The sequence below is a fragment of the Sander vitreus genome, chromosome 18, assembly GCF_031162955.1.
Source record: "Sander vitreus isolate 19-12246 chromosome 18, sanVit1, whole genome shotgun sequence".
Lineage (NCBI taxonomy): Eukaryota > Metazoa > Chordata > Actinopteri > Perciformes > Percidae > Sander > Sander vitreus.
Window position 1 is genome coordinate 3,850,328 of NC_135872.1, and position 27,950 is coordinate 3,878,277.

Sequence of the window (27,950 nt, forward strand, 5' to 3'; positions counted from 1 at the left end):
AGAGCGGAGGTGACGGACGCGGGGACGGAGTGTACCATCTGGATCCCGCCGATGGGGATCATCGGGAACGGCGAACGCACCTGAAATCAAAAGTCACGTGTTAAGAGAGTTCTTCTACGTTCTTCTACTTCTTGTTACCCAATCCCATGAAAAGACCCAAACCACTAGAGCAGTGTTCCTCAAATGGGGGTACCCCTAGGGGTACTTTGGAGTACTGCAGAGGGTATGTGAGATATTATTTTGAAAGTTCAATTTAAAAAAATATATATATGTCATGCATAATTTCTAAAATAACTATACTATAATAATGAATACATTTGGCGATTCTAAACATTTAAAATAGCATTTAAGTGTTTTTCAGTTGTTGTTTAAATCAGACGAACAAAACGTGCCTCTTTATAGATGTTTTTTTTGTTTTTTACATAAATTATTTGCTCTGGTCTGGGGGTACTTGGCTAAAACAATATTTTAAAGGGGGCACATCAGTGAAATAATAACCACTGCACTAGAGCACCAAATGTGGAGTAATCAGCTGTGAAAATAGTCCACCATAAATGCTCTATCTCCTCCTGTTTGTTTGATAAGAACAGTGAGCAGCTGTTTAAGGCAATTACTAAAACTTTAAAAAAAAGATCTTTTACTCACTTTTATATCTGGGTATTTATTTTATTTTGTATGATTTATTTAGTTTCAACAGTTCTGCTGAATAGACCTTTTTCCACAGCAGACATGTTGACATGTCATAGTAGGAAAAGCACAGGTGTATTCAAAACCATTACTGATGGCTGCATTCCACTTAGGAGAGGTCCTGGTATTGTTCATGCTGACTCACTGAAATAGCTCACTGGGACACTTGATGGAACTGAGCCATCATTAAGGTTATCAATCTCAGCTGTGCTTTTCCTACTATGACAAGTCAACATGTCTGCTGTGAAAAAGGTCCATTGTTTTATAGTGAAACAATCAAAGTGATGAATCCTATTTTTTTGCAACACGTTTACAAAGTGCTTTCGAGAATACAAAATTGAAATATAAAATATAGTTAAAAAAATATCCACAAACTAAGCATAAACCATAAAATAAAAAAATGAAATATTAAAAATAAAGTTATAAAAAATACAAATAGTGGGAAAAAAATGAAAAGATATTTACAAAAGAATGACATATATATTTTAACAAAAAAAATTATAGAAAATTATATTAAATTAATCCTATAAAATACACGTTTTAAACACCGCAAAATCCAAAAAATAAAACAAACAAAAAAGAGCGAGATATAACAATAAATACCTGGAGTTGAGAGTGGAGAGGAAGGTGACTGAACAGAACCTGGTGAGGTGGACTGGACTCCCGTTGCCCTGGCGATGCCGAACCCAGACAATGTTCCTGGAAACACGAGAGGAGACGGACATGAAAAAACATGTAATCATGAAGTAGTGAGTTGATTTCATATTTTTTACCCACAAAACAAACACTAATTAGACAGCGCTTGTTACAATAAACACAAATTTGAGGCTTTGCAATGAAAAACCAAATATTTTGTAACTAAATAAACTAATAAGCCTTGATGAAATATGTGGTGGTTCTGGACAGCAGGTGTTGGTAAGAAAAACAAACTCAGGCTCAGGCTAAACGTCTTGTGTCTGAAAACATGAATCTATCATTCGGAGAGCGGTCGGTTATCAAAGCCGAGCCAGTCTCATTCTTTGCTTCACGCTTTGTTTGAGTGGGACCGCCAGCAGAAGCCAGAGTTTGGAGTAGGGCTCTTAAGAAGAAAAACAGCCGTGTTATTAACCACACTAATGCCGGCCAAGATCCCATTACCACCAGAACCCAGCAGCCCTATCTTCAATCATCCCTCTCTCTAACACACTCAGTCTATCGGACTCGCTCTTTATTCCCTCATCCTCTCTGAATGTTTCTGCTCCGTCTGCCAGACGCTTTTCTTCCCTGCTCCTTCTTCTTTCTGTCCTTTTACTTACCACATTTCTGCCTCACGTTTAACACCGGACCACAGCAGACGGTTTAGTAAATCACAGTTAAGCACCTTTATAATGTTAAAAGTATTTAAAGTGGAGTGGTAACAGTGAGAAGTCCATTTCATTCTGCTCACAAAGGAGACTGTTCTCCCCCGAAAAACGCCATGTTCAAGCAGCAATTACGACTTATTTTTACGTTTATAATCCTAATAATAAGCCCTCAAGTGGCCCCAGTAATTATGATGGGAGCAAAGTAGGAAGTAAGGTGACAAAGTAAAAGAGCGTCAAGTTTTGTGCAAGGACGCAAGTTGGGGTGTTGGGTTAGCTCTAACCCCTTACCCTAAACCTACTCCCCTAACCCCCTTAACCTATCCCACTTGCCCTAACCCTAACCCCTTACCCTAAGCCCCTCACCCTAACCCCTTACCCAAACCTAACCTAACCCCCTTACCCTAACCCCTTACTCTAACCCTAACCCTGCCCATTTACCCTAACCCTACCCTAACCCTAACCCCCTAACCCCTTATTTTAACCCTACCCTAACCCCTTACCCTAACCCCTTACTCTAACCCTAACCCTGCCCATTTACCCTAACCCTACCCTAACCCTAACCCTAACCCCTTATTTTAACCCTACCCTAACCCCTTACCCTAACCCCTTACTCTAACCCTAACCCTGCCCATTTACCCTAACCCTACCCTAACCCTAACACTAACCCCTTATTTTAACCCTACCCTAACCCCTTACCCTAACCCCTTACTCTAACCCTAACCCTGCCCATTTACCCTAACCCCCTTACCCTAACCCTAACCCCCTAACCCTAGCCATCGAGATACCTTTTCTTGTACCCCAACAGTGAGTTTCTTTAACTTTACAGAACGGAGTGCGTTCAGATGTCACATGCGTAACCGGAAGTGAAGTGACATCTGATTTTAAGTAGTTTTGTGCCTAAACCTAACCAAACTGCGACTCTTTCACAATGTTAACAAAGTGTTTAAAACCGCAACCATTACATTCTCAGGTTTAGATATGAGGACTGAAATCCCTCCTGTGGGTCGTGTCAGAGGGGAGGAATAAAGAACTTATATCGTCAGACGGTTTGGAGGACTTGTTGTCACAAAGTCACTCAAGGTTCATCCCAACCCTCTGCTGCCAGGCTTAATAAAAACAAGTGACAAATTGAAATCCATTAGCAAAATGTAAACTGTAAACAGTAGCAAGTGAGTGCTCTGTTCAGAGAAACATTAACTGCTGCTCCTATCTGTGACACAAAGATGAACAGGGTAATAAAGTCTTCCAAAATGCAAAGTGCAAGTACATGTTTATCTCATGCTGCCACTTGAGTGAGTCTAAGTGCAGAGTTGCCTGGCGTAGCTTTAAATATATTCAAATCCACAGCATCTAACAAAACCTTACATTAAAGTACATGACCCAAAAAAGAGAAAGGTTACAGAGAATAAACAGATGAGTACAATAAAGAGTAACATAACTTATTCAGATTTGACTATAGAGTCTCTAATTTGGGAGTTTCATGGACTCTTACCATCTGCATCTCTGCGCTGGTTCTGCGACGTCCCAGCTCTGCTGGACCCAGCACCCCGGCCTGGTGAGCCGGCCTGAGACCCCGCGATCCACTCTGCTGGCTGGAAAGTAGAAATATCACATTCAATCTTTGACTTAATAACACATCGTTAAATTATTCCTCTACGAGTAAAAGTCCTGCATTGCTGATCTAGTTTTTTTTATGTGTTGCTGCAGACTTTACTTTGAAATATGCTCTTTATTCTGTTATATCATTTTACCTGTAGTACCCAAGCAAGCTTAACGGTGTTTGATTTCAGTTCAAGTTTAGATATTATTATTACATTTTTGTCTCATATTTATTCTCATTATCTGCCAAATATCTTCCTTGTTGTCTGTGTTTTGGTTCATTTTGTAAAAAGAAAAAAATAAGTTAGATGAAATCTTAAGAACAGGGGTTAAAAAAATGAAACACCATGGTATGGTTTACATTTTTTTTACTAATTTGTAATCTGCAAGTGCCTTTATCATTTCAAATTTTAATTGTAAAAAGGAATTACCACACTATATTATATACTCAGCCAGTCTGAGCTAATGTCTTAGAAAAATGCGATGCGGCAGAGCAGCCAAACTGTAGAAGACAGCAGTTAAGCTCGGCGTCTGTCACTCGCATCTCCGTGGTCAAACCAGCCACCGCTAAAGTTGGAGACAGACGACGGCACAGCAGAGCGAGTGTAGGTGACCAGAAGTGTAGGTGACCAGAGCAGATCTGATTATTTAAATGAAATGAGCTGGTTTGACCACGGAAACCTCCCCATGATACATCTGGCCCATAAGCGAAGTGAACGTTCTTGTGTGGGTTGTAATGACGCATTTTTCCAGGTGTGAAACGAAACCAACCAAAGGGGAAATCGCTCCAAGTTTACAAACTCATCAACTGATTCGGACCAGAGCAAACAAACTATAGGTGTGAAAACGCCTTAAGGAGCCTTTCACACCTACCTCATTTTGTCCGGACTTTCGGACTTGCCAGTTCTGAACCAAAATTACAGGTGTAAAACCTCCCCCGGACCAAAAAAAAAACTAACTGGATCAAATGTATACAATGTAACAAAAACATGAACCTTGGTTTTGACGTTTCAGGTGTGAAAAGGCCCTAAAGACTGACCTAACAGACACGATGAAACCTCGGCCAGGTTCATTCCCCCTGGACTCACCTTTGGTGGTGGAGGTGTTGGTGGAGCCCTCGGCGAGGAGAAACAGGCCGGATCATGGCCCTGTGACGGCCTCGTGGCGACATGTCACGCTTGTAGTCTCTTCCTGCCGGAGACGTGGGCCGAGAGAGGGGCGAGAGCAGCGAGAGGTGTCCCCTCCGGGGGGAGAGGTCTCGCCTGTAAGCGCCCCCTGCCCCCAGGTCCCTCTTGGGGGAGATGTGACGCAGAGGAGAGATGTCCCGCCGGGGGGAGAGGTGTCCGGCGCGGGGCGAGAGGTCCCGGCGTGGGGAGAGGTATCGACGCGCTGAGGGCGAGGAGGAAGGGGAGATCGGGGACGGGCAGCCGGAGTGATCCGGCCCGGGCGAGGATAGGCGGGAAGAGGGCGAGGAGAGGTCTGGGAGGTCTTCATCCATGGAGGAGGAGGAGGGCGGAGCTAGCAGCCGGCTGCCCAGCGCCCGCTGCAGGCCTCGCTGGTACTCCTCCTGGCCGCGGTCGCCGGGTGGAGCCTGCGGTGTGATCTGGATGCTCGGCACGGTGGTGAAGTAGCCAAACAGCGGGGGCTTGTGGGTGTTGCCCAGGAGGTCCGATGGCGAGGGATGCGAGAGGTGTGGAGCGGAATGGGAGGACGCCACGGCCGTGATGGACACGGCGGGCAGGCTGTACGGCTGCGGACTGGTGGAGCGCGAGCGGGTCTTCGGCGTGGAGTCGCCGTCGTACTCGTCCTCGTCGTCCTCGTCGTCGTCCACCTCGTCGCCGTCGTCCTCGCCGCCGTCCGAGTCGTCGGCGTCTGAGAACTGGTGCTCTGCCATGGCGCCGCGGGGCATCTTCTCAGACCTCTGGCCTTCCTCTCCGACATCTTTGAAAGGAGGAGGAAGAGAAAAAGAAGAAGAAGAAGAGGAAAAAAAGATAGAGGTATCGAGAGAACAAGAAGAAAGGCAAGCAGAGGGTGCAAATGTAGTAGAAAAGTAAAAGGGGAGGAAAAGAGGAAGCAGAGGAAGTGGAAGAGGAAGAAAAGGAAGAAGAAGCAAAAGGAAGCGAACAACAAACAAAAGAAGAGAAAGATAAGTGGAGAGAGAGAGAGAGAGAGAGAGAGAGTTTTTATTAATATGTGGTAACAGAAAGACTTTCGAGGTGAAACTAAACCACATTCCCAGCAGCTCAAACCAATAAAATAGAAAACACAATAAAACAAAGTCATTTGAGTTTTTCTGCAGGATGGACTGCAGCCAAATATTGGCTTACTGTACAGTAGCTGCAAAGTTACTGTTGGCAGGTGACCAACCATCACTGTGGGTCTTTCTTATAAAGTGTAGCTGATTGGCTGATAACTGACAAAAAGGGGAATTTGGGCAATAAAAAAGTTGGTTTGTTGTTGTAACTCTTCGCAGTACAGAGTCAAAGTTGATCAAAATCAGAATCAGAATCAGAATCAGAAAGGGCTTTATTGCCAAGTACGTTTTTGCACATATAAGGAATTTGTCATGATGTTGTTGGTGCATGTCACACATTCTCAAATATAAGAAGGATAAAAATGATGTTGATACACGTTAGTTCTTCAGATCGTTTCATCTCGAAGAATCTAAAAATCTAAAAACATTGATATGATATATATTTTCTCCTCCACACTTTTCTCCATCAATCTGATTTGCTTCTCCTGGAAGAGAAGCAGAAGCCGGATTTAATAAATTGTATTTAGCTGACCGCTATGGGTGGAAATCAGATCTACTAACACTGGGCTACTTTTCCAGTTAGTCTCTTATATACAACAGTTTTTTTTTTCACAAACCACAAATGTTTATGTCTCGACGACTCACTGAATGACTTTCTGAAACTCTCTCGTATTCAAAAACCCTGCATGTGTGTGGGTTAAATGCAGAGCCAACACACACAAACACAATCGCTCACTCTGGGTCAACTTAAGTAAGATTTAATTTGGTGGTCTACATGGTGGAAAATTAGCTCCAGCTACAAGTCAGACTTTGGTACGATGTTCAAGCAGCAATTACGACCTATATTTACGTTTCCAGTGGCGGCGCCCTCTAGTGGACGTAGTAATTATGACGACACCAAAGAAGGAAGTAAGGTGGCGAAATATAAGGGCGCCAAAATTTCATTTGGGGGTGTGGATGGGTCAAACAAAAACAGGATTTTCACCCAGGAGAGTGGGGTTCGAGTCCCGTTTGAAAATAAAAGTAAGCAAGTTTTTTTAACTTAACGAACGTCACGTTTAGCGTCACAAGAGGTTGAATAACGTCTGATTTGAAACCCAAACCACGATCTTTTTCCAAACCTAACTAAGTAGTTTTGGTGGTTAAACATAACCAAACTGTAACTGTAGAGAGTATGTTTTTTAACTTAAAGGAACACACCGACTTATTGGGACTTTAGCTTATTCACCGTATCAGCATACATACCCTTCTCATCTCTGTGCGTGTTGTAACTCACAGAGGCACCCACCGCTAGCCTAGCTTAGCACAGATCCTGGAAGCACTGCTACTTCTGCTACTTGGGCGGAGTGATTTGCTCGCAGCAACTGAGAAGCTCCGTGGTACTCCGCCCAAGTAGTAGAAGTAGCAGTGCTTCGCCTTCTGAGAATATAGTTCCCAGTAGAATTTTATGTATTTATATTCACAGTAATAAATAGAATATTTATATCATATCAGCTGATTAACGGGCTTGAACTCGTGAACCCAGTCGGAGGAGATGAACAGCAAACATTTGTTGCTATTTCTGAGTAACTGACGGAAAGTAAAATAGTGGCTTTAAAATTGTTTAATGGGGATATTATAATAATCTAATAAAAGACTCCAAACAAATGGTGGAAGGAAGTTTTTTTCTTTTTTTAAGCAGCTTACGTGTGTACTGGGGTTGTTTGACATGAGTCCTGGCTGTCAGGATGAGCTCTGCTTTCCATTACACTAATTGTCCCTTTACAACCGCGCTGAGCAACAGGATGTCCCTGCAGTTCCTGGAGGGCGTGAGTGTGTGTGTGTGTGTGTGTGTGTGTGTGTGTGTGTGTGTGTGTGTGTGTGTGTGTGTGTGTGTGTGTGTGTGTGTGTGAGGGTGTGTGATGGTGTGGGTAAGGTTGTGTTTTAGGCTGCTTCCCAAGTCTCTTATTTGATAGCTCTTCGCTCCTCGCTTGAACCGGAAGTTTGTTCTAGTCCTCCTTCATGAAGGCCGTCTCAAAGCTCTTATTCCCGCCCCGAGGATACACAGCCTAAGAGCAGCCTTTCCTGGAAGCCGTGCGGCTGAAAGCCGCTGCTTACTCCGCCCAGACACACGACAAATTCACGTGATGCTTCAGAGGAAAGGACGTCTCATGCCTTGTTTCCCCTCTCCTCGCTTGAGGGAAGCAAAAGAAGGAAACGTGGGTGCAATTTAACAACCTGAGACGTAGTCAATGTATAATGCTGCTCAATCATCACTTGACCCACTAAAAGTATGCGCTGGTGTCTGTACCTGCAGAGACTCTGCCTGGATTTTATTTTTATTTTGCTGCGTTCAGGACATTTTTTGGGCGTCAGCCGCTATAAAAACCAGGTGTCAGATCGTAAGCATGCATCCAAGAGGAAGCTATGAAAATGGCGGACACAGTGCCGGAAAAATGCAAATATAGCAAGTGAAGGAAACGTGGGTGCAATTTAAAGACCTGGGACGTACCCCAAAGTCGCTTGTGTGTGTGTGTGTGTGTGTTTCCTACCTCCTTCATCGGCCTCGTTGTCCTCAACAGAAGACATGGAGACTCCCAACTCCAGACACTTTTTCATATGAGCCTTAGACTTCATGTGCTTCGTCAGGTTTCCTACAAAACACACACGCACGCACGCACACAGACAGACACGCACACAGACACACACACACACACACACACACACACACACACACACACACACACACATACACACACACGTACACACACACCATTAATAGACCCTTCAACTAGTCTCACTGGAAACCAGAGCTTGTTTGGCTGTGACAAAGAAAGAGGGTGAAATGGAAATAGAAGCGGTGGAGGAAGACCACGATATTACAATCTACAAATTATATATAATTCATACATAATGCAATTTAATGACAAAATGACTCAACTTGGTCTGACCTCTTGGTAAGTGGGGAGAAAATCTAACGGGCAGATGAAAGCTTTTTATTACGGATGGGATGTCAGCGAGTCAGCATCTGATGTGAAGGAGGTTCCTGTCGGACCACAGCCTCTCTGCATGTTTTATTCATTTAACCACTTAGTGGTTTAATTCTTCAGTTAAAGGGATAGTTTGGATGTTTTAAAGTGCGTTTGTATGAGCTACTTCTCCATCAGTGTGTTAGCTACAGTAGATGGCGGTCGGCGCGCCCCCAGTTTGGAGAAGCAGGCAGGAGTACCGACACGGAAGCTGAGCAATGTCCTGCTGTGGACGGGGACACCTAAAAAAAAAGTTTCTTCTCTCCTCGTCGACGGTAAACTGAATATCTTTGAGTTGTGGACAAAACAAGACATGTGAGGATGTCGCCTTGGGCTTTGGGAAACACTGATCCACATTTTTCTTTTATACCATTTTCTGATAGCCTGGAACTCCAGACCCAAATCCGAAAGATTAAGGGTCTGGCATTGAGTAATGAAAACGGCCCAACTCGAGGGGCGGCACCAAGCACGCATTTGAAAATCTCACTGCACGCAATGGGATAACACTACGACGACTTTGAGCGCCATCTTCTGTTCCTCTTTTAGATAAAAAGCCCAGTCTAACTCGTTCATTGTAGCGGCCAAAGCCGTTTCAAACAACTGGTGTTCATCCGTAGCCATCTTGCAATGTTTACTAATGACTTCGACATCGCAGCGCTGTCATCATCTGTTTAGCTCGCCTCTGGCCCGCCAATATCAGATACACTGATGTGATTGGTGCAGCTCGGCTACAAGGACATAGTTAATGAGCATCATTACTCAATGCCAGAGTGACTCGCTGAGCAAATTTTTCGTTTACAACAAAGATGGCTGCCGCTGGAGAATCGAGATGTGTAGATTCAGATGCAGAATCAGACTCATATTCTGACTAGAATCTGAGTATGACGACATCAGGCTAGCAAACAGCCAAAAAATATACTGCACCATGATAATCAAAAAAGGGTTTTCTACCCTGATGAGGAGCAAATGTATCAGATGATTATGAAACATCCTCTTTGTTGAATCATAGCACAGAACAAACATCTACTGTATCTAATGTTGACTGCAGTCAGAAAGTTTTCCAATCCTTGAAAAGTCCACGTCTACGTCACATTTATATTCATAAACGAGCAGCAACAAGTAAAAGGAAGAAGCCGTCTACCTTTCGTCTTGAAAGCGAAGTTGCAGAACTTGCAGACGTACGGCCGGACGTCAGTGTGCGTTCGGATGTGTTTCTTCAGCATGCTGGGTTTCTTACAGCGGATGCCGCACTCTTCGCAGATGTATTTCCCCCGACCGCGGCCGCGAACGTAAACATAGTCCTCATTGGATTTGTACCTGGAAGAAAGAGCAGGTAACAGAGACTGAAAAATAGAAATAACATCTTTTACAAAAGAGTTCCATATGTTTCCTTTAAGATTAGTGATCAAAAGCAAAAAGAAACAACATGAATTCCGAGCTTTAAGTCTAAATAAATAGAAAGGGGTATGATCAACTGAAGTTTAACAGATAATGTTCATTTATATATAAAAAAGACTGAACTCTCTACCAACCAGGGGCGATTCTAGGATCAGACCTTTAGGGGGGCTCAGCCCCTAATGAGAATGTGACATGGATACAGTGTTGTTTTTCTTAAATAAACCTATACCATAACCCACGTTTGATAAGAATACCTTAAGTTGAAAAATAAAGTTGTCGCTGCTCTCTGCAGGAAATAACCGCAAACATATATTTGGCTTTTCTATACTGAAATTTCTTGTAACTTATTGGTTACCCACCCAACCAACTTCCTTACGCGGAAATTTGCCGTTACATACTCCTCTCTAAATCCTATCTAATTGCTGCTCTCCCCGGTGCGTTACACAAACACGCTGAAAGACGCCTTTTTCGTCGCATCAGACGCCGACAGCCACTGTCCAAACGTCCTTATTTTACGAGTTCGGAATGAGAACGGGTTGGTTTTTTAACAGTTTTGTCCATAGAACTTGATTCACAGTTGTATTTTTGTTTTTTATATTTGAAATTGCATGATTCGTTCTCCGACAACTTTTGTCCGCCACAGAGGATGTTTGTGGGACATGAGAGTCCACGTTGTCACTATTTTCTTTTTACAGTTTTTTTCCCCCTCAAATTTCTTGACGCTTTTTTTCAACATTTTGACGTTTTTGTCACTTTTTTACGACCTTTGTGACACTTTTTTCAACCTTTCAATCTTTGACGCTTTTCCCCATGTTTTTGTTGCTTGTTCTGCATTTTATTCGCGGATCAATTTCTGGTCGACCTGGACATAACTCGCACAACATATGCAACTGTAGTTGAGATGTCTTTGTTTCAGGGGCTCTGAAGCTAAAATGGGAAACAATGCAACATTCCACCTCTGGGATTTGTGTTTGTTGTCTTCATGGTGCCCTTTTTGTCTTTATTCTAAAAACAGATAACCACAGTCCTCCCTCCAGTCCAACTTATCCTTTCAAAAGACTTTAAAAAACAAACAAAAAAAAACACAACATCACTGTCAGGCATGCTTTTCTATTCCAAAAGAGGCTTCGAGTGAAACAGCGGACACTTGGCAGCAGGATCAGTGCATGAGTCTGTCTGTCATGGAGAGAAATTACCACCGACCACCAGTCAAATGCTCGTAAATGTAGTCTGTCTTTGCTCTGCGGCAGAAGCATCACATTCAGGTTCTTTTTTTCAATGCGAAATCTCTTGTTTGTGTTGAAAAAAGGGCTGGTTGAACTGTGTCGTTTCCTGTCCTGTCTGCACTAGGTAATGGGTAGTTCAGGGCCTCATGTGTTAAAGGCGGTCAAATATCAGGAACATCAAACAACCCGCCTGGGCAAACGTGTCTTTCAACTGCGCCGCGGAAGTGGGAAATACCTCTGAACGCTTGTCTGGAGTCGAGACGTTTACACAGCTGCGGCCAGTTATGAAAATGAATTATGATGATTGTTTTGTTTTATTTTATTTTATTCACAGCACACGGCAAGATCATAAAGCAGATTTTCTTTCAAAACTACTGAAACTTTTCACAGAAGTAATGGGTTTGTTTTCTCTGTCAAAACTTGCCCTTTGGGGAGTTCTTTCATCCAGAAAGACTTCGACCCTGTGTGTGTTTCTGTGCGTCTGATTGCTTATTACTTGCATTCATGCTGTTTATGTAAGTGCATGTGTGTGTAAGTCTTTGCCCTTTTGCCAGCTTTGTTTGTATGCTTTCATCCACTTATTGCTTCTAAAGTGTCCATTGGGGACAAAAGGGAATTACTTCACTGTCTGCTGCATTTAATAACTCCCTGCATGTGTGTGTGTGTGTGTGTGTGTGTGTGTGTGTGTGCGCACCGTCTGTTCCATTTAGTAACCTTGGTCTCACTGGCACTACTGTAAGAGTATAAAACATTATGATACTGTAGGAATGTCTCAAAATACAGAGCTCTAACTCCCTCACACAGCCTTTATTTGACCATTTAAGGTACGTTTTAGGACACATTCCTGTGCTTTCTATACGGGGAACTAAGATTTATGTGACTTTAATAACATGATAAATAATAACGAAGGATCTTCTTGGCTTCATTGCTATCAAACAAAACCTTTTATTGCCTCTATTGTCAAATGAAAAAACGACCTCACCACACAACAGATCTCTAAAAGTAGGGCCAAGCATGGTTTTGAAATTTCTTTTTCCATACTTGTGCTATGCTATTAGGACAAATGAGTCTTTCAACAAATCCTTTAAAAACTGGCAAAATGATGATTTAAATCTGAAAATATCTAATCAAATAAAGTACTTCTTGACCTCAGTCCTATGAGTCAAAAACAAAAGTTGAAATGCTTTATTATCGGCAGTATTTAGTATATTAGTTATGGAATGAGACTTCAGTCATGCTCCGAACTTTTGAATAATGAAAACTATGTTGTTATGAGTGAGACACATTGTTGTAAAACACAACACAGTAACATGCAAATAAAAGAAATCTAATAAAACTTCTTTTAACAGAATAAATAAATACTAAAGTTGCTGTTGTTAGAAAAAACAGCGTGAAAAAGCCTTTAAAATACGACTAATGAGGGACAGATCTCACTTCACACCAGTCTATAAAAGTGAGAACAAGAATAATGAAAGCCGACGTCCAATTACAGCGATGCAGCTCAAGTCGTTGGCCTGTGATGGGTTTACCAGGCTCAGGCTGTTGGCCTGACTCACACAGGCACAAATAAAGCCCAAAGAATAGGTTGTAAATGGATAAGTCTATTTTTTTTCATTTGTTTTACCTAAGAAGATTTTCCGATTAATTATGCTGAAACAGATGCCCTTAAATTTCATACAAAAGTCGTCTGTGCTCAGTTTTGATGAATATTGAGCTGTAAGGATAAAACAAGTAATCAGACCGCTCCACATTTTGTGAGTCAGAGGCACCGGTGTCTTATTTTTGTTATTGGTTATTTTTTAGTTTTACTTATTGATGCATTCCTCTTTTTATTACATTTTAATGTTGTCTTTTTTTAATTTATTTTAGAGTGGAGAGAGAATTGTAATTAAAGGACTTTGTGCCCACGTTGTGGAAAGTTCTGGATAAAAATGTTCATATAATCGATGATACTGCAAATAAAAGAGAGCAAAAACATCTTGAAATACTGAGCTTGCTATCACACTCAGACATTGCTTTGTTCGGTAGCTTGATTGATTGATTCTTGGCTCTAAAAAGAATCATAATGGTTTGGATTCGTGTCTCTAGCCTTCTCAGTTTCTGCTGGTAGTTTTAGAAAATCACAGATCCAAATCACTGTCAAAATCAAACCAATTATTCCTTAAAAAAAGTGATATCTGCGCACCAGATGTGACTGAAACTCCTTTTGAGATAGTTACAAAGAAACCAAACAAGAAACTGAAATGAAAACATTATTTTGATGCATTTGTGTCTGGAAAAACATTGATATAATCATACCAAAGTTAAACCTGTTTATAGAAGATTCATGTGTATGTTCTTCTACATTAGGCTGTCTTTATAACTTTTTCCTTTGATTATTGACTTTCAAGTCTCATTAGGATTTCAATTATTTAGCAGAGACTTTTAAGTAGTATTCCCAGTCACAGAAAAATAAATGCAGACTTTCAGTAAAAGACTTTCAATCTTCTCTCTGCTCCAAGGGAGGATGAAAGAAACTCCAGAATAATGTGTGTGATGTGATGTGTACTGTACAGGGCAAGGGCAAACAGTTTAAAAAAGGCAAATGTCCTATGTATCATCCAGATTTTATGTAGACAAAAATTCCACAAAAACTCCTAGAAAATATGTGTGCTGCTCATCTCGGTCACTAGAATAGCGAAAGTGATTGGACTGTGTGTGTATTTGCAGGACGTACCCGCCTTCGAAGATCTTGATGCGGGTCGGTTCAGTGGCGGGCTGTTTGACCGAGACCTCCTTCTCTACCTGCTCCTCCTTCGAACGGTCCCACGACACAACTCCCTTCATCTTCCTCCCATAATTACCAACATCAACTGGCATCAGCTCTGGTTTCAACTAGAGATGAAACAAGAAGAAGACAAGAGGGGAGAGGAGTAGCATGAATTAACGTTTCACACTTCCCGTGCGTGTAATTGCATCACTGCATGCACACGTTAATGTTATTTGCTGCATATGTTTGTATGTTAACACTGTTTTAAACTTCTATATTTTACATCATTACAGGGCTAGTCTAGATCAACGGAAGCACACTTCCAGGTAAACCAAGCCTGACATCCGGCGCATCAGATGTCAGGCTTGGTTTACCATGTATCCAGCCAATTTAAATAGCTCACGTTACTGTATTGTGTGAATAACTGCATTTAATATTTTATGTGGAGTTTTCGTTTGCGGGGTGCAAATGTTCCACCAAAACAAGTCCCTTTACCGAGACTATTTGGCAGAGCCACTGTCGCTGTGTCCGGAGCTTAGCGCCGCCCAAAACGATTGTGATTGGTTTAAAGGAATGCAAACAACCCTGAATGTTTTTTTCTCCTATCCAGGAATGTACTGTATGTGTGGTGTAGCCAGACCTTACTCCAGTCTGGCATTGCGAGACTATTGCACAGCATACCTGATCAAACCTCAGCTTCCAGGCCACAGATGACACCAGCTTTCCAGAGCTGGGTGGCGACATGGCTGCAGTTGAGTACATGGAATCGGTGTTTCTCCTCTGTTTGGACCTCAGCAGGGCCAGCGCAGCCTTGGTGCTAAGATTCAGAGGATTGGGGTTGTATGAGCTTACACACCACGAGTTGTAGACGGAGCTATGCAAGGCAGTTTGGGTGCTGTTGGGTTTGGTGTAGTTCAGGAAACACCAGCTGACTCGGCTCATAGTGCGCAGGCTTGGGAACTGGAAAAACTGCTCAGCTACATCCGTGAGTAGCAAAGTCTGGCCCACTGCTTCGGATGATCCTGCGCTTTGTTTGGCAGCTAGCTGAACCTGCATGCTGACAGGAATTTTATTGGGTGTAGGCTGATTTGTGTTGTCAGTGTCGTCTGCGTCGTTGGAGGACACCATGGACTGGGGGCTGGAGCTGGGCTCTGGGACTGAATCGTCCACATCGAGCTCCTCTGGGGAGTCCCGACCACCTGAAACTGGGGAGCGGTCTGTGACAATCTGGAGAGGAGGGGTGAAGCTCTCGGCCCGGGGAACATCAGGGAGGTGAGGGGCAGAGGAACGGACAGGAATGGCTATCTTGGTGGCAACTGGGAAGTCACTTAGTGGAGGAGAAGAGGACATCCTTTCAGAATCATCCATGGAGCCTTCGCTCTTCAGGCAAGCTCGCTGACCTCTGCCCTGCCCCTTTTCAGGTTTGCTACAGCTTTCAGTTCCACTCAGCTCCACTGCACTCATCTCCTTCACAATCTGTCCATACATCCTCTCTTCCTTCACTCTTTTCTGCTGCTTAGTCTCGATGAAGAGCTCCAGAGAGCTGGTGGGGGAAAGCATGCGCTTGCTGCCTCCGACACCTGATCCCGAGGCATCTGTTGTGGATATGGTGCCTGACGTTAGTGACAGTGGGATCCCTGTATTCAGGAATTTCTCTGGTAGTGAATCAGGAACCTTCCAGGCTGGGTAGCGCAGCGTCGCGCCATCCATCTGTCCGAGGAAGTGTGACAGGTTGAAGCCTGTCCCGTTAATGCCTCCTCCAATTCCTCCAGGTGGTTTGCTGGCACTCACGGCGCACACTGGAGACGACATGTTGCTGCTGTCAGCAATGCCCGGCCTGGCTGAATGTGTGGCTATCAGCTGGCTAACACTGGTGTACATAACACTACCATAGGATGGCACATGGGTTTGGATCCGTACAGGAACCGTCATACCGGGCAGAGAGGACTGGGAGCCCAGGTTCTGGGTGGCAAAGACAGGTTGGACTTGCTGCAGAAGCATGGAGGCGGAGGTGGAAGTGATCAGGGAGTGCTTGGAGGAGAGAGAAACAAAGTTTTGCTGTTGTTGCTGGGACATTGGAGAGGTGCGAGATGAGAAAGACGCAGGGTACACTTGAGAGCCAGGGTTTTCTGATTTCCCTTCATGTGGCTGCTGATCGTGGATTTGATGCAGGGAGTGGAGCGGTGGTTGTTTGTGGAGTGGGTGTCCAGACAGGGAGCCTGGTGATCGGATGTGGAGTTTTTGGAGTTGCTGCTGGGCCTGGAGGGTCAGCTGCTGTCTGGATGCCTGACTGGCCTCCTGACTCCAGAACAGACCTGGTTGCTGGTAGGAAAGGAAAGGGGGACCACTCGGGTACTGCTGGATTACTTCCTTGTTCATGACCTCGTGACCTGGATATTCTCCCTCCGATGACGAGCCCTGGGCCTGCAGGCGATACTGATTGGACCTATTATGGAGAAAAGATTAAATACTCTTATTTGTCTTCAAATTAAGTATTATAATAGTAGAACCAGCTGGAGAAGCAGCATAGGTGATAGAGACAGAGCGCATTTAAGTCCTGCTTCCACCGGAGGGAAAAACAGCTCTCTGTTGATTTTGTATTACATGAAGATGTCTCCTCGTCAGTTACGTCTACTATCAAACAACAGAAAAATGCCTAAAAGCTGCTGTGTGGTGGGATGCACTACCAGCAGTGTAAAGAACCCATAACTTAAGTTTTTATAAGCTGCTGTAAAGTCGAATCAGCAGGAAGAATGGGAAGATTGTAGGATCCTGACACTAAGCTAACTTTATGCACGTTACGTGCTTAACTTCAGAAATACAGTTAGCCTAAAACTGACATTTGGATATTTGACTTGGTAACAAAGTGCTTGCTGCCAACGTACAATCGGACATATCGTTAGCTTAATGTCAGGATCCCACAGTCTCCCCATTCTGCCTGCTGATTCCTCACATCTGTATCCACTTTTGTCTTCATAAAAGCTCAGTTTTTCAGTTCGACAGCTTATAAAAACTTATGGTATAGGTTCTTTACATTGTTGGTAGTGCATCCCAAGTCAACGGAGAGCGGAGAGCTGTTTTCCCCTGTTGTGGGCGTGGCTTTCCAAGTTTGCTCTGTCTCTATAGCAATTATTTTAGGAGTACTAGCAGTAATGAATAAAGATACCAATACATTTGCATTTTGTCCATTCCATCACAGCTAAATAAGAAGGTCTATTAGCAATTTAAGGGTTGCGTTGACTGTCTTACCTGCCGTAGAGAGGTTCTTCCTGCAGGCTGTCCTCACTGATACTGTGCTGGAGGAGATGCTGGTGGTGTTGTTGGTGTTGGTGAGATCCTACACCTGTGCATAAAACATATAAATATAATGTATGTAATGCATTTTGAAATGAAATTCTTCCCTTCAAAAGAAATCCCATATAATAGTCCCATAATGTATGACTCAATGGCTAGAATATGGTCCAAACACTTTTTTAAAGGCTATGGTTTCTGGAAGTGATTTTTTCCCATTCAATATCTCCATTGACCTTTCATTAAATGCTTATATAAAGAGTTTTAAGCCTGGAACCAAGGCAATCAGCTACGGGATGAATCGTGACCATAAGACATTTGATTTGGCGCAAAATAAAATTTTGAAAAAGTCACAAAAGGCAAAGGTACAAGACTGTGTACAGAGACGATCATAGACTTCTATGGTAGAAGCTCGATCTAGCGTTCACAGGTTTGCGGGTGCGGTAAACATTTACATGGTAACAGGGAGTTCCATTGAAGGTTAGGGTTAGTAGAGAAACACCCCAACATGTTGTCTACAATGTGACTGAAAAGTTTGGAAACGTATCACAAATGATTAAGCAACTATAGATTATTTAACAACACAGTTGTATTTGCTACAATGCAAGGCTTACCACCAGCGCTACTGCTAACTCTCTTGGTTCTGCTGGCTACGTCGCTGCTGCTGTGGGGGGATCCTGTTGGGCCAGGCCATGCCCCATGTTCCAGACTCTCCTGTTTGATTGACATCTCAGCACCCCCTAGTTCCTGGACGACTGCCTCTGGATAAACACTCAGGGATGCCTGTCAAATGTAGTGTAAGCAGGGAAGTCGAGTTGGTCAGTAATTATGAAATTAAATGTTGTGGTACTTAGTCAGTACAGTATGTAATCCTTAGTGTCGGTGCAGGGATAGGTTAAATAGCAATAATATGACATCCATTATGACACACAACTATAAAATCATACTTAAAACGGATACAAGAACTTCAAATCTGATACAAATACTCAAGGATCCACCAAGCTGGACATAAGTGAGAGAGAGAGAGAATAAATAAATAATAATAAATAAGACACCACTTTACTGAGCCCCCTTTTCTTTCTACCATCTAGGTCACGGTACATAGGTGCTCAATCAACACCTGGGATTTGTCTAAATGACAAAGAATGAATGAATAAAGAATTACAATAGTAGGGATTTTTTTATGCTACCTGTCGGACAAGATATCCACGCCGGCGTTCTTTCATTGCAGAGGCACTGGAGTATATCTCTCCCTGTCTGGAGGAGGACAAGCTCCCATAGTCAAATGATTTGCTGCGCATTTCAGGCAACTCTGTCGGCAGCGTGCATGGCGCCTGCTCTGAGGAAGACCTTCTCATCTCCCTCTGCTGGTGGTGGCTGGAATGACCACTGCCAGGTACCGTCAGGAACTCCGACTGCTTAGGTCCACCACCAGATGCCAACGAGTCATCCTGGTTCAAAATCACAGAAGAAAAGTGTTACATTTGGACTTATTGGGAGCATGCTGTATATTATAGGCGCTGCACAGCATAGCCAATAAGATCTATTACCGGTATATAACATAATGATAATGTCCTTTAACATTTGTAGGACCAGTGCTACTAGGGCTGCTGTAGGGGTCATTAAGAAACTTGAAAGTATTAAACATAAATAGAGTACCTGTTTGGTGGGTGAGACAGACTTGAGGCCTTCCTCTCTGTCAAAGGACATGGAGAAGGAAGAGGAGTGGGACAGGTTGCTCTCCTGACTGGGGCTGCGAGAAAGGCTGGTGCAGGTTGACTCAAAGCTCGATTCCCCTGATGAGTGCTCCATATCTGCCAGGCGCAGCCTCTTCTTCTTGGGTGGGAGCTTTTCCGATGGCATCTGGGCGAGTGTGTCACTCCTCTGTGGCAGCTGGAACTCCTCCACATGCTGCTGCTGCTTCTCCGGCTCCTTGATCATTGAAGCTTCTGCATCTTTCTCAGGCTTGTCTGGCTCCTCCGTTACCCTGATCTCAGGAACTTGGATGTTGGGTTGTCGGACTAGCTTGTGTGGGATGTGATAAGGCTGGCCAGGTGATGCTGCAGCTGACGAAGATGAGAGGGAAGCCAGGTCACTGTCACTTTGCAGCTGCTGCTCCATGCTCTCTGTCCTCAGTAGGGCAGATTCAGGACTCAGAGCATCTTCAAAGATCTCTGTGTCGGACTGTTCAGAGTACTGGCTAGATGGAGCTCTATCTGAAGGCTGATATCCTGGCTGCTCAAAGGACTCTGACTTCTCAAAGGAATTTGGCCGGCTGAGGGAGTTGGTGTGCTGGATGACCGATATGACATTCCCAGCTGTCTTCCTGCCCTCAGAGTCAGGAAACAGTACATTGTCCTCAGAGCATATGCTGGCACAGGTATCGAAGCTGTCAGACTGGCTGTGAGCACTGTAAAGAGAGCCTTTCCCTGTTGGGGTGCCTCTCGACCCATCAAAACTACCTTTTTTAAACTCATAGTCCCCTATCATCTCCACTGAACCGCTACAGCTACTGTCATGCCCAGGGCTGTCCTCTTCATCCCCAACACTCTTCTCTTTCCTCCTTTTTCTTGTGGCTATTTCTGACATGCTAACTTTAGTACCATGTGGGCTGTAGGCAATGTGCTCCTGGACTCCTGGGACTCCTGGGTTGCGCTCAGCAATCTTCATACCCAGAGATGAAGCTAAATTCTTGGGCATGTGTCCATAGCCCTCAGCCTCTCCTACATGGGCTTCATTGGCAGAATGTTCGAATGCAGCCTGTCTCCTGAGTCTGCGCCCTGGTGGGTAAAACACATCATCTGTCGTCATCATCTCATCGAAAGAGTGGCTGCCTCGAATCGCTGGGGGGACACTAAGGTTAGGAGGGGAAGAAGTTGGCATGGAGTTACTCCTAATGAGCGTCCCGGAATCTGATGGAGGCTCCAGAAGGCCTGTACTGCTTTGACAGGGTCCTGTGGGATATTGCTTGGGATCTCCAGAGATTCCTACATCACCTCTGAAACAGATAGGATCCTCAGCTATCTTCTCCATGTCTAGAATAGCACCTGGTTGCTTTAAGCTAGCTAGGCTGGGGTCTGCCCCTGCCATGCCCACTGTGATAGACTGTCGGGATCTGGAGTTGGGTCGGTAGTACCAAGTCCGACCAAACATAATCTCTTCGTACGTCTTTACATTAGTATTTGGAGGGCTGATCTGCTGATCTGCACTCTCAGAGCGTGAAAAGTAGCCAGAGTCTGTGCTGCCTTTGCTGTGAGGACTGAGGAGGTTCAGGGACTGGGTCATGGCAGAGTCAGACTCCTGACCTTTTTTCTCATTCAGCCTCAGGGCCAAACGTTCTTTGATGGTAGGGGAGTCATCCAGTGAGTGGGCTCTAACGCCAGCATGTGATGAGAACATGTGGTGTGACCCCTTTATGTCCTGAAAGGGTGGGCACTCCATCCCTGTGGAGGGGACTCCTCCAGGCTTTGGGACAATAAGGATAGGCACTTTTATAGACCCGACCGGCAGCTCTTCAGCTGAGTCTGCATATGCTGGTTCCACACCACCTGCACAGTGAGAAAGAGTAGAGCATGATAGACAGAAAAGTGAAGCAGAGAACAAATAAACAGTAAGATTTTAAGCAAAAAATAAGACGTGTAGTGCATGAGTGCAGTTGAACAGAGTTAGTCAGCATACAATAAAAAAGTAAAAATCTAAATGAATTGTTGTAAACTGGCACTTTTTAAAAAATTGACAAAATATATACAGTATATATTTTTTTTGCTTTTTCAGGTTTTAATTATTAAGAAAAAATAGTCCATACCAAGCAGTAGTTTATGCATTCAAAACATTAACATCTATTGATTTCACTGAGATGAGAACATTTTAAGATGACCTGTATTCTTGTCAGCTTCAAAGGGGATCTGCGGGATGGGACTATCTTTGTCCGTTAGCATGGTGGAGCCCTCCACACCTTCCTCGTCTGTGTCGGTACTCTGCTCTCCATCTGAGTGGACCTCGGCCTCGCCCACTGGGGATGCCTGGTCCATGTCCCCGCTGCGGGCCACAGCTAACTCTGAAAATGGTACGAGTCCAGCCTTGATGGCATGAGCGTGGGACTTGCGATGCTTGTAAAGGTTGCTCTTGGTTTTGAAGGAAAAGCCACAGGGTACACAAGGATATGGCCTCTCACCAGTATGTGAGCGGATGTGCTTCTTCAGGACGCTGGGCTTGGCACAAGCTCGTCCACAGTAGTGACAGATGTACTTACCAGGCTTTTTCGGCTTCTGCTCCTTTTTGCTATAGCCCTCCTCTCCAGGCTCAGGGCCTGACTGAGAATACTGTCCGAAGGAGCTGGGTAAACTGGGAGATTTCTGGCGCGGAAACCTACCTCCCCCAGCCCCATGAGGATGAGTGTGTCCTGGGTGTCCTACAGGGTACAGGTCATCCGAGGGCAACTGGCCAGCAAATGGCCAGGCATGAGGCTCTAGACCTGGCTGGGGTTTGGCTCCTGAGAGGAAGCGCTCAGTTTGGGGGTGCTGAGGGTACGGCTGGCTGAGCTGGTAGGAGTATCCCCTTGGGAACCCCTGAGGAAAGGGCCCTTGGGGGTCTTGAGATGGCGGGCCTCCCATGGCCCCAACTGCAGAAGGTCCAGTTAGCAGCTTCCCAGAATTCCCCGTAATTGCGTACTTCTGCTGGGGTGCTGATCCCCCCGTGGCACCACAAGGCAAACTCTCACGGTGTTTTGCCTCTGGGTCAGCAAAAGTGCTTCGTTTGGTGGTAGCAGAGGGCTCGGAGGCCCACTTTCTTTGCAGAAGCGCCTTCTCCTTCACTGGTTCCTTGTTTGAGCATCTCTGCCCCGCGGCAGCTGATTCACGAGCCTCCATTTTCGTGAAGCTCTTCTGTGGGTTTAGAAGAGGGAGGAGAGAGGGGGTGGTGGGGGAGTTGGGAGGGTGGGTTCTGGAGGGTTACAAGGTCCCACAACTACCAGGCATGATAGCTGAACCTTTGAGGGCTGCCAACAAGTTCACAGAAACAGGAAGTACCCGTCCATTGCTGAAATAGACTGATTGTAAAGCCAGGCTGGAAACAGGAATCAGGAAGTGGAAATAAAAGGGGAGCTTTAGTGGATAACATCAGAAATGTTTCTCTCCTTTTGCCATTGTGTAAACACTAATGTTGCTGTGCGTTGTTTTCTCTCCAGTTTACATCTAACGACAGAAGAATCCTTGAGTGATCTGGAGAGGACACAAAAAGAAGAAACATGTTTGTGGACTTCTTAAATGCATTTTAAGTTAACAGTAAAGCAAGGTAAACAACATGTTGAGTATTATCAAAGGGTAAATACTAACTTTTCTATGAGGAAAAGTGCTTGTAGATCCTTTCTTTAGCTTCAAAAGTCTTCCAGTTTTCTCACCAAAAGACCTGCACCAAAACAAAAGAGAGAAAAAGCCAATTAGTTTTGTTATGCGAAATGATCCATTAAAACAATCCAAAGCTCAATGATGGTACAGATGACAAGTTAACCTACAGCCCGATGTCTCCCTCTTACCATAAGTTGGTTTTGTGTTGAAACCTTGACAATAAGATGTACCATGTTGGCTGCTTAGTGCAACACAATACTGTATACTGTACTTTGTAGAGAGAGGACTCATTAAGTTGTCAAGTGCCTGATGTGCGGATGTAAATGTCATTGATTGCTCAGTTAGTTTCTTCACACTGGAATCCATCTGTGCTTTTCCACCCCTTCCTCCTCCCTCCCTCCCTCCCTCCCTCCTCCTTCCACTCAGTGAGTCAACGATGCAAAGCAAACCCACGCTGTTCCTAAAAAGACACAAAGGCTTATAAATAGCGCTGTGGAAGTGACGTCGGAGTGTCATAATGTGTGTAGGCGTCCAAAAAGGCCAAGTCAAGAGAGCGGAGCACCTATCAGCTCTAGCACCATTCCTTCCTCTCTGGATGTTATAGTTTGATCTACTTGGTTGCTCAAAAAGCAAACTAGAGAACACACAAACACCCCCCCCACACACACACACACACACACACACACACACACACCAAGAGACACATACGCAGATATGGTACTTGCAGGCATTGCAACTGTACTGCAAACACTGCAGCAGGCACAGTAGATGTGTGTGTTTCCGTTGTTTAACGTTTCTCAACCACACCAACACCTGACAGCAGAGAGCCGCAGAGCGCGCGCACACACACACACACACACACACACACACACACACACACACACACACACACACACACACACACACACACACACACACACACGCACGTGCTGAAATTGCATTTTTGCTTTGTATTTCCTCATCTCAGGGTTTAAGCAACCTCCCTCGCACTCTGATTGCGACACACACACACGCACACACAAACACACACACACACACACACACACACACACACACACACACACACACACCGGCCTCAGTGCTGGTAAGCAGGCCTCGATGACGTGTGTGTCTGGGGGCCCAACGTGACATCTAAAAATAGCAATTGAGGAAAACATGCTGTATTTTTAGAAGCAGGAATGTTAACTTCGGGCTACCTTGTGTTTTTTCACACACACACACACACACACACACACACACACACACACACACACACAAAACATTAGCTCAGACCTGGGTCATATTTTTATGTTTTCCATGGTGTTAAGAGTGCAGGAATGTGGTCTGAAAACCAAAGGACTGTTAGAAACAACAGGTTTTCAGTTTGGCATCAAATTTAGGATGATTGGCTAGTAGGACGGTCAGCTGACAGTGGTGATGACCTAGAGCCTAAGTTGGTACTAAAAATGAAGTGTGTGGTACTATTCCCTTAAGGGTGAAACACACCAGTATCATAGCGTCATGGCTTATGTGTCATTTAATGCCTGTTGCACATATCGGATGCCCCGCACAGACAGAAGAGGAAATAGAACAGAAGCTTGGTTTTAGAAGGTTCAAAATGAGGCCATGGAAAGTTTGGATTGGAGTACAATCAGGTTTAGTGTTAGTAATGTTAGTCTACAGATGCAGCACTAGACATGTATAACAACAGACAAGTTCAACCTCTTTGTTATTTCAAAATCAGCCACATGTAGCGTCCTGATTACTGATTTCTGGCTAGAAAAGCTAAAAAATTCAAACACTTACTGTAACTCTTGCTGTCATTTAGGCTCGCAGCTTTACCCTCTGTTATCTCACACACACACACACACACACACACACACACACACACACACACACACACCTAGACATCTATCTGACCTCCTGACACACACACACACACACACATAATAACCCAGCAGGGAGTGTGACCCTAAAACATGTAGATAATTCTTAGTTAAACTCCAGTTTAACCTTACTTAAGGTTGACTGGTTTTGTAATAATAAAAAAAAGTGTTGAATGGTCGCAGTCTGCAGAGTGAGTGGGAGCGTGTAGTGAATGGCTTACATAAAGCTTTATTCATACCAGGCACCGACACAACCTGCCCCAGTTCCTGTGCGTAGGAGAGACATAGCTCTACCGGGGTGTGAGTGTGTATGAGCGTGGGAAGTGTGCATGCCAGTTGTGTGTACGAGTGTGTGTTTTTGTGTGTAGGCTGGCAAAGGGCATGAAGAGGCTATGCTCAGAGGTAAAAAAGATTTAGGCACACACACTCAAAGAACTCTTTAAATAACTGGAGTTACTTAACATAACGGAACACAGAGCGGATCAGTTTTCATAGGTATGGAACTAGATCTATGTGGTGTTTTACACCCTTTCTTAGTTTCTTTTTGTGTTCATGTGTAGGCACACTGAATGATCCAAGCACTACAGTGTGTCCTGAATTATCCAATCACAAGCAGGCGGTTCTAAACACAGGTGTGATTGCAAGGAAACATTCATGAGGCATTGGGATCTGAGTGCTCAAATCACATCTGGGGATTTTCTAGGAATGCCCCAAAAGCCCTCTTTTTGGCCCAATGTTTTCAAATGTTGTCAAAACACAAGCAGCTGGTACGAGCACTTTGCTTGGATAAAAAATAAATAAAAAAATGGCAAAATGTATTAAAATCAAGAATCTATCTGATCAAAGAATGAGTAAACAATGTTACAAATCTGAACAGACTTGTAATGTCATCTTTCGATACAAAACAACATTTTGGTCAGTAACAAAAAAAGTTTCGAGGCTTGACATCCAGCCTTAATTATTCAATACCACAAGAATGTCTGAGGAAGATACTTGTTAGCAATAAAATGTTCTTGTTCCAAGCTTCGGGCTCTTTGCAGAATCAATTTGGTCTTGCTTATCCTTTGGTTTCCTTTCCGAAAACACCCGTTCCGACCCGTTCAGTATCCCAACTTTCTTCAGACCTCTTGTGCTTGACGATACAGATGTTACATGGAAACGAGTTGATACACAAGAGATTCAAGGGAACTGAGGTGCGTGCAAGTATGCACAAGTACACTCGTACACACACACACACACACACACACACACACACACACACACACACACACACACACACACACACGTATGCCCAAGCCCTGGAGGAATGAATACTGTGTGGGCATTAACCATGCAGTACGAACAGAAGGCTGTGTGTGTGAGAGTGTGTGGTGCTTTATGAAGTGTGTGGGAGGCTGTTCAATCCTTATTGGCCTGAAGGCACTCTCCCTCTCTCTCTCCCTCTCTGTCTCTCTCTTTCACTTCATTTCATCCAGCCTCAGTGGAATGACAGTCGGGAATGATGTTGCCAAAACGACAAGATAATAGATCAACATTTGTGCAAATCCCCATCCCTCCTTGTCTCAATATCAGTATGTGTGTGTGTGTGTGTGTGTTTCAGATCAGGGTTGTGATGCATTAATCTCTCTCTGACACACACACACACACACACACACACACACACACACACACACACACAACCAATAATCCCTCTCCTACAGTGTCTTGTTCAGATATGCAGTAGATAAGCCTCTCATTTACTTTCAATGAAAGACCCAGACGAGGGCAGAGAGCTGGCTTCTGGTGACTGTGTGTGTGTGTGTGTGTGTGTGTGTGTGTGTGTGTGTGTGTGTGTGTATGTGGTGGCTAGTTATTCTTAAATTGGCCCACAGGGGTGCCGCATACCAACCAGAATTGTTGGAATTCCTGTGACACAAAAACAGAGAGAAAGTATCGTCGTGTGTCTGTGGGTGTATGTCTTTGTCTTGCCCTGTCTGTCACTCTTTTCCATGTGCAGTATAATATATTTTGAATCATAAAACCATAAGCAGAGCAAAAATAAACAGGCAAACAGAAAGGAAAGAATGATACAGGAGAAGAAATGAGGTGGCAAGTATTCAGTAAAGGGGAGAGGGACACTAGAGAAGAGAACAAGGGACACTGGATGAAGCAGAAATAATGCACTTAGGGAATAAGTATAAAGGATGCAGCGGAAGGAAAAAGGAGATAAAAGGGGGGAAATTAAGTTACAGAAGAAAGAACAAGAACACAATAGAGGAAACAATTAAAGGTAAGAATTACGGAGTGGAAATAGAAATAAGAATGAATGAGATGGAACAAGCAGACAAAGGAGAAAATGATAAAGAGAAAAGAAAAAGACTACAAGAGAAGAACAAGAAGAGGACAAGTAAAAAGGAAACACACACCCAAGAACAGGGAACAAGGCTAAGAAAGAAGGACACATCGTGAGGGAACAAGGACACAGCAAAGTTAGGACAAAGGACACAGGTGAGAGTAGGGCTGGGCAATATAGAGAAAATCAAATATCACGATATTTTTTACCAAATACCTCGATTTCGATACCGCAACAATATTTACACACTGAGATTTTTGTTTTTTTAAAGCTTTTTTCGGGCATTTTAGGCCTTTATTTCCAAAGGACAGATGAAGACATGAAAGGGGAGAGAGATGGAGCCTTTAAAACCAGGAAAAGACAACACTTATGCCATATTACGATACTACGATATCCAAAATCTAAGACGATATCTGGTCTCATATCACGATATCAATATAATATCGATATATCGCCCAGCTCTAGGTGAGAGGCTAGAAAAGGATTCAAATGAGGGAACAAGGACACACAAAGAGGCTGAAACCAGATACAGACGAGAAAACAAAAAACAAAGAGGAACGAGGACACAACAGAGTAATGATAAAGGGGACGCAGGAGAGTTAACGAGGAGACTAAAACAGGAAAGAGGCACACACAAAAAAATAAATAGGATGCAAGGACAAGACAAAAAGTCTGAAACAGTGCCGAGATGAGGAAAGAAAGACTAAATGGGCAATAAGAATACAAACTGGGGAACACAATGACACAACAAAGGGACCTCAACTGTGCAGATTTAGGGAGAGGACTGAGCAGATGTATTAAGGACTCAGGTGAGGTTAACGGTGTGTTTTGAAACGGGACGTAGCCGGTGAGA

The 27,950-nt window shown here is 44.0% G+C and overlaps 2 protein-coding genes across 5 annotated transcripts in view; both read right to left on the minus strand.

Annotated features, from left to right (window-relative positions):
• The window catches only part of rps7 (ribosomal protein S7), a 355,408-nt gene that overhangs the window by 174,807 nt on the left and 152,651 nt on the right, over positions 1 to 27,950 (minus strand). The window lies entirely within an intron of this gene.
• Positions 1 to 27,950, minus strand: part of hivep2a (HIVEP zinc finger 2a) — a 122,138-nt gene that overhangs the window by 3,606 nt on the left and 90,582 nt on the right. For 3 of the 4 annotated variants that reach the window (XM_078275057.1, XM_078275058.1, XM_078275059.1), the window contains 14 exons: positions 22,889 to 22,961; positions 21,433 to 22,774; positions 19,215 to 21,103; positions 18,746 to 19,006; positions 18,170 to 18,338; positions 17,514 to 17,607; positions 14,946 to 16,710; positions 14,232 to 14,389; positions 10,033 to 10,208; positions 8,415 to 8,516; positions 4,718 to 5,570; positions 3,523 to 3,622; positions 1,291 to 1,386; positions 1 to 80 (listed from right to left, as the gene is read on the minus strand). The exon at positions 1 to 80 is cut by the window's left edge and continues 3,606 nt beyond it. In XM_078275057.1, the coding sequence (XP_078131183.1) occupies positions 1 to 80; positions 1,291 to 1,386; positions 3,523 to 3,622; positions 4,718 to 5,570; positions 8,415 to 8,516; positions 10,033 to 10,208; positions 14,232 to 14,389; positions 14,946 to 16,710; positions 17,514 to 17,607; positions 18,170 to 18,338; positions 18,746 to 19,006; positions 19,215 to 21,103; positions 21,433 to 22,423 (6,734 nt within the window). In that variant the 5' untranslated portion in view covers positions 22,424 to 22,774; positions 22,889 to 22,961. Of the gene's footprint in view, positions 81 to 1,290; positions 1,387 to 3,522; positions 3,623 to 4,717; positions 5,571 to 8,414; positions 8,517 to 10,032; positions 10,209 to 14,231; positions 14,390 to 14,945; positions 16,711 to 17,513; positions 17,608 to 18,169; positions 18,339 to 18,745; positions 19,007 to 19,214; positions 21,104 to 21,432; positions 22,775 to 22,888; positions 22,962 to 23,088; positions 23,228 to 27,950 lie in introns of those variants that run through there. The other variant, XM_078275060.1, reaches the window with a different exon arrangement.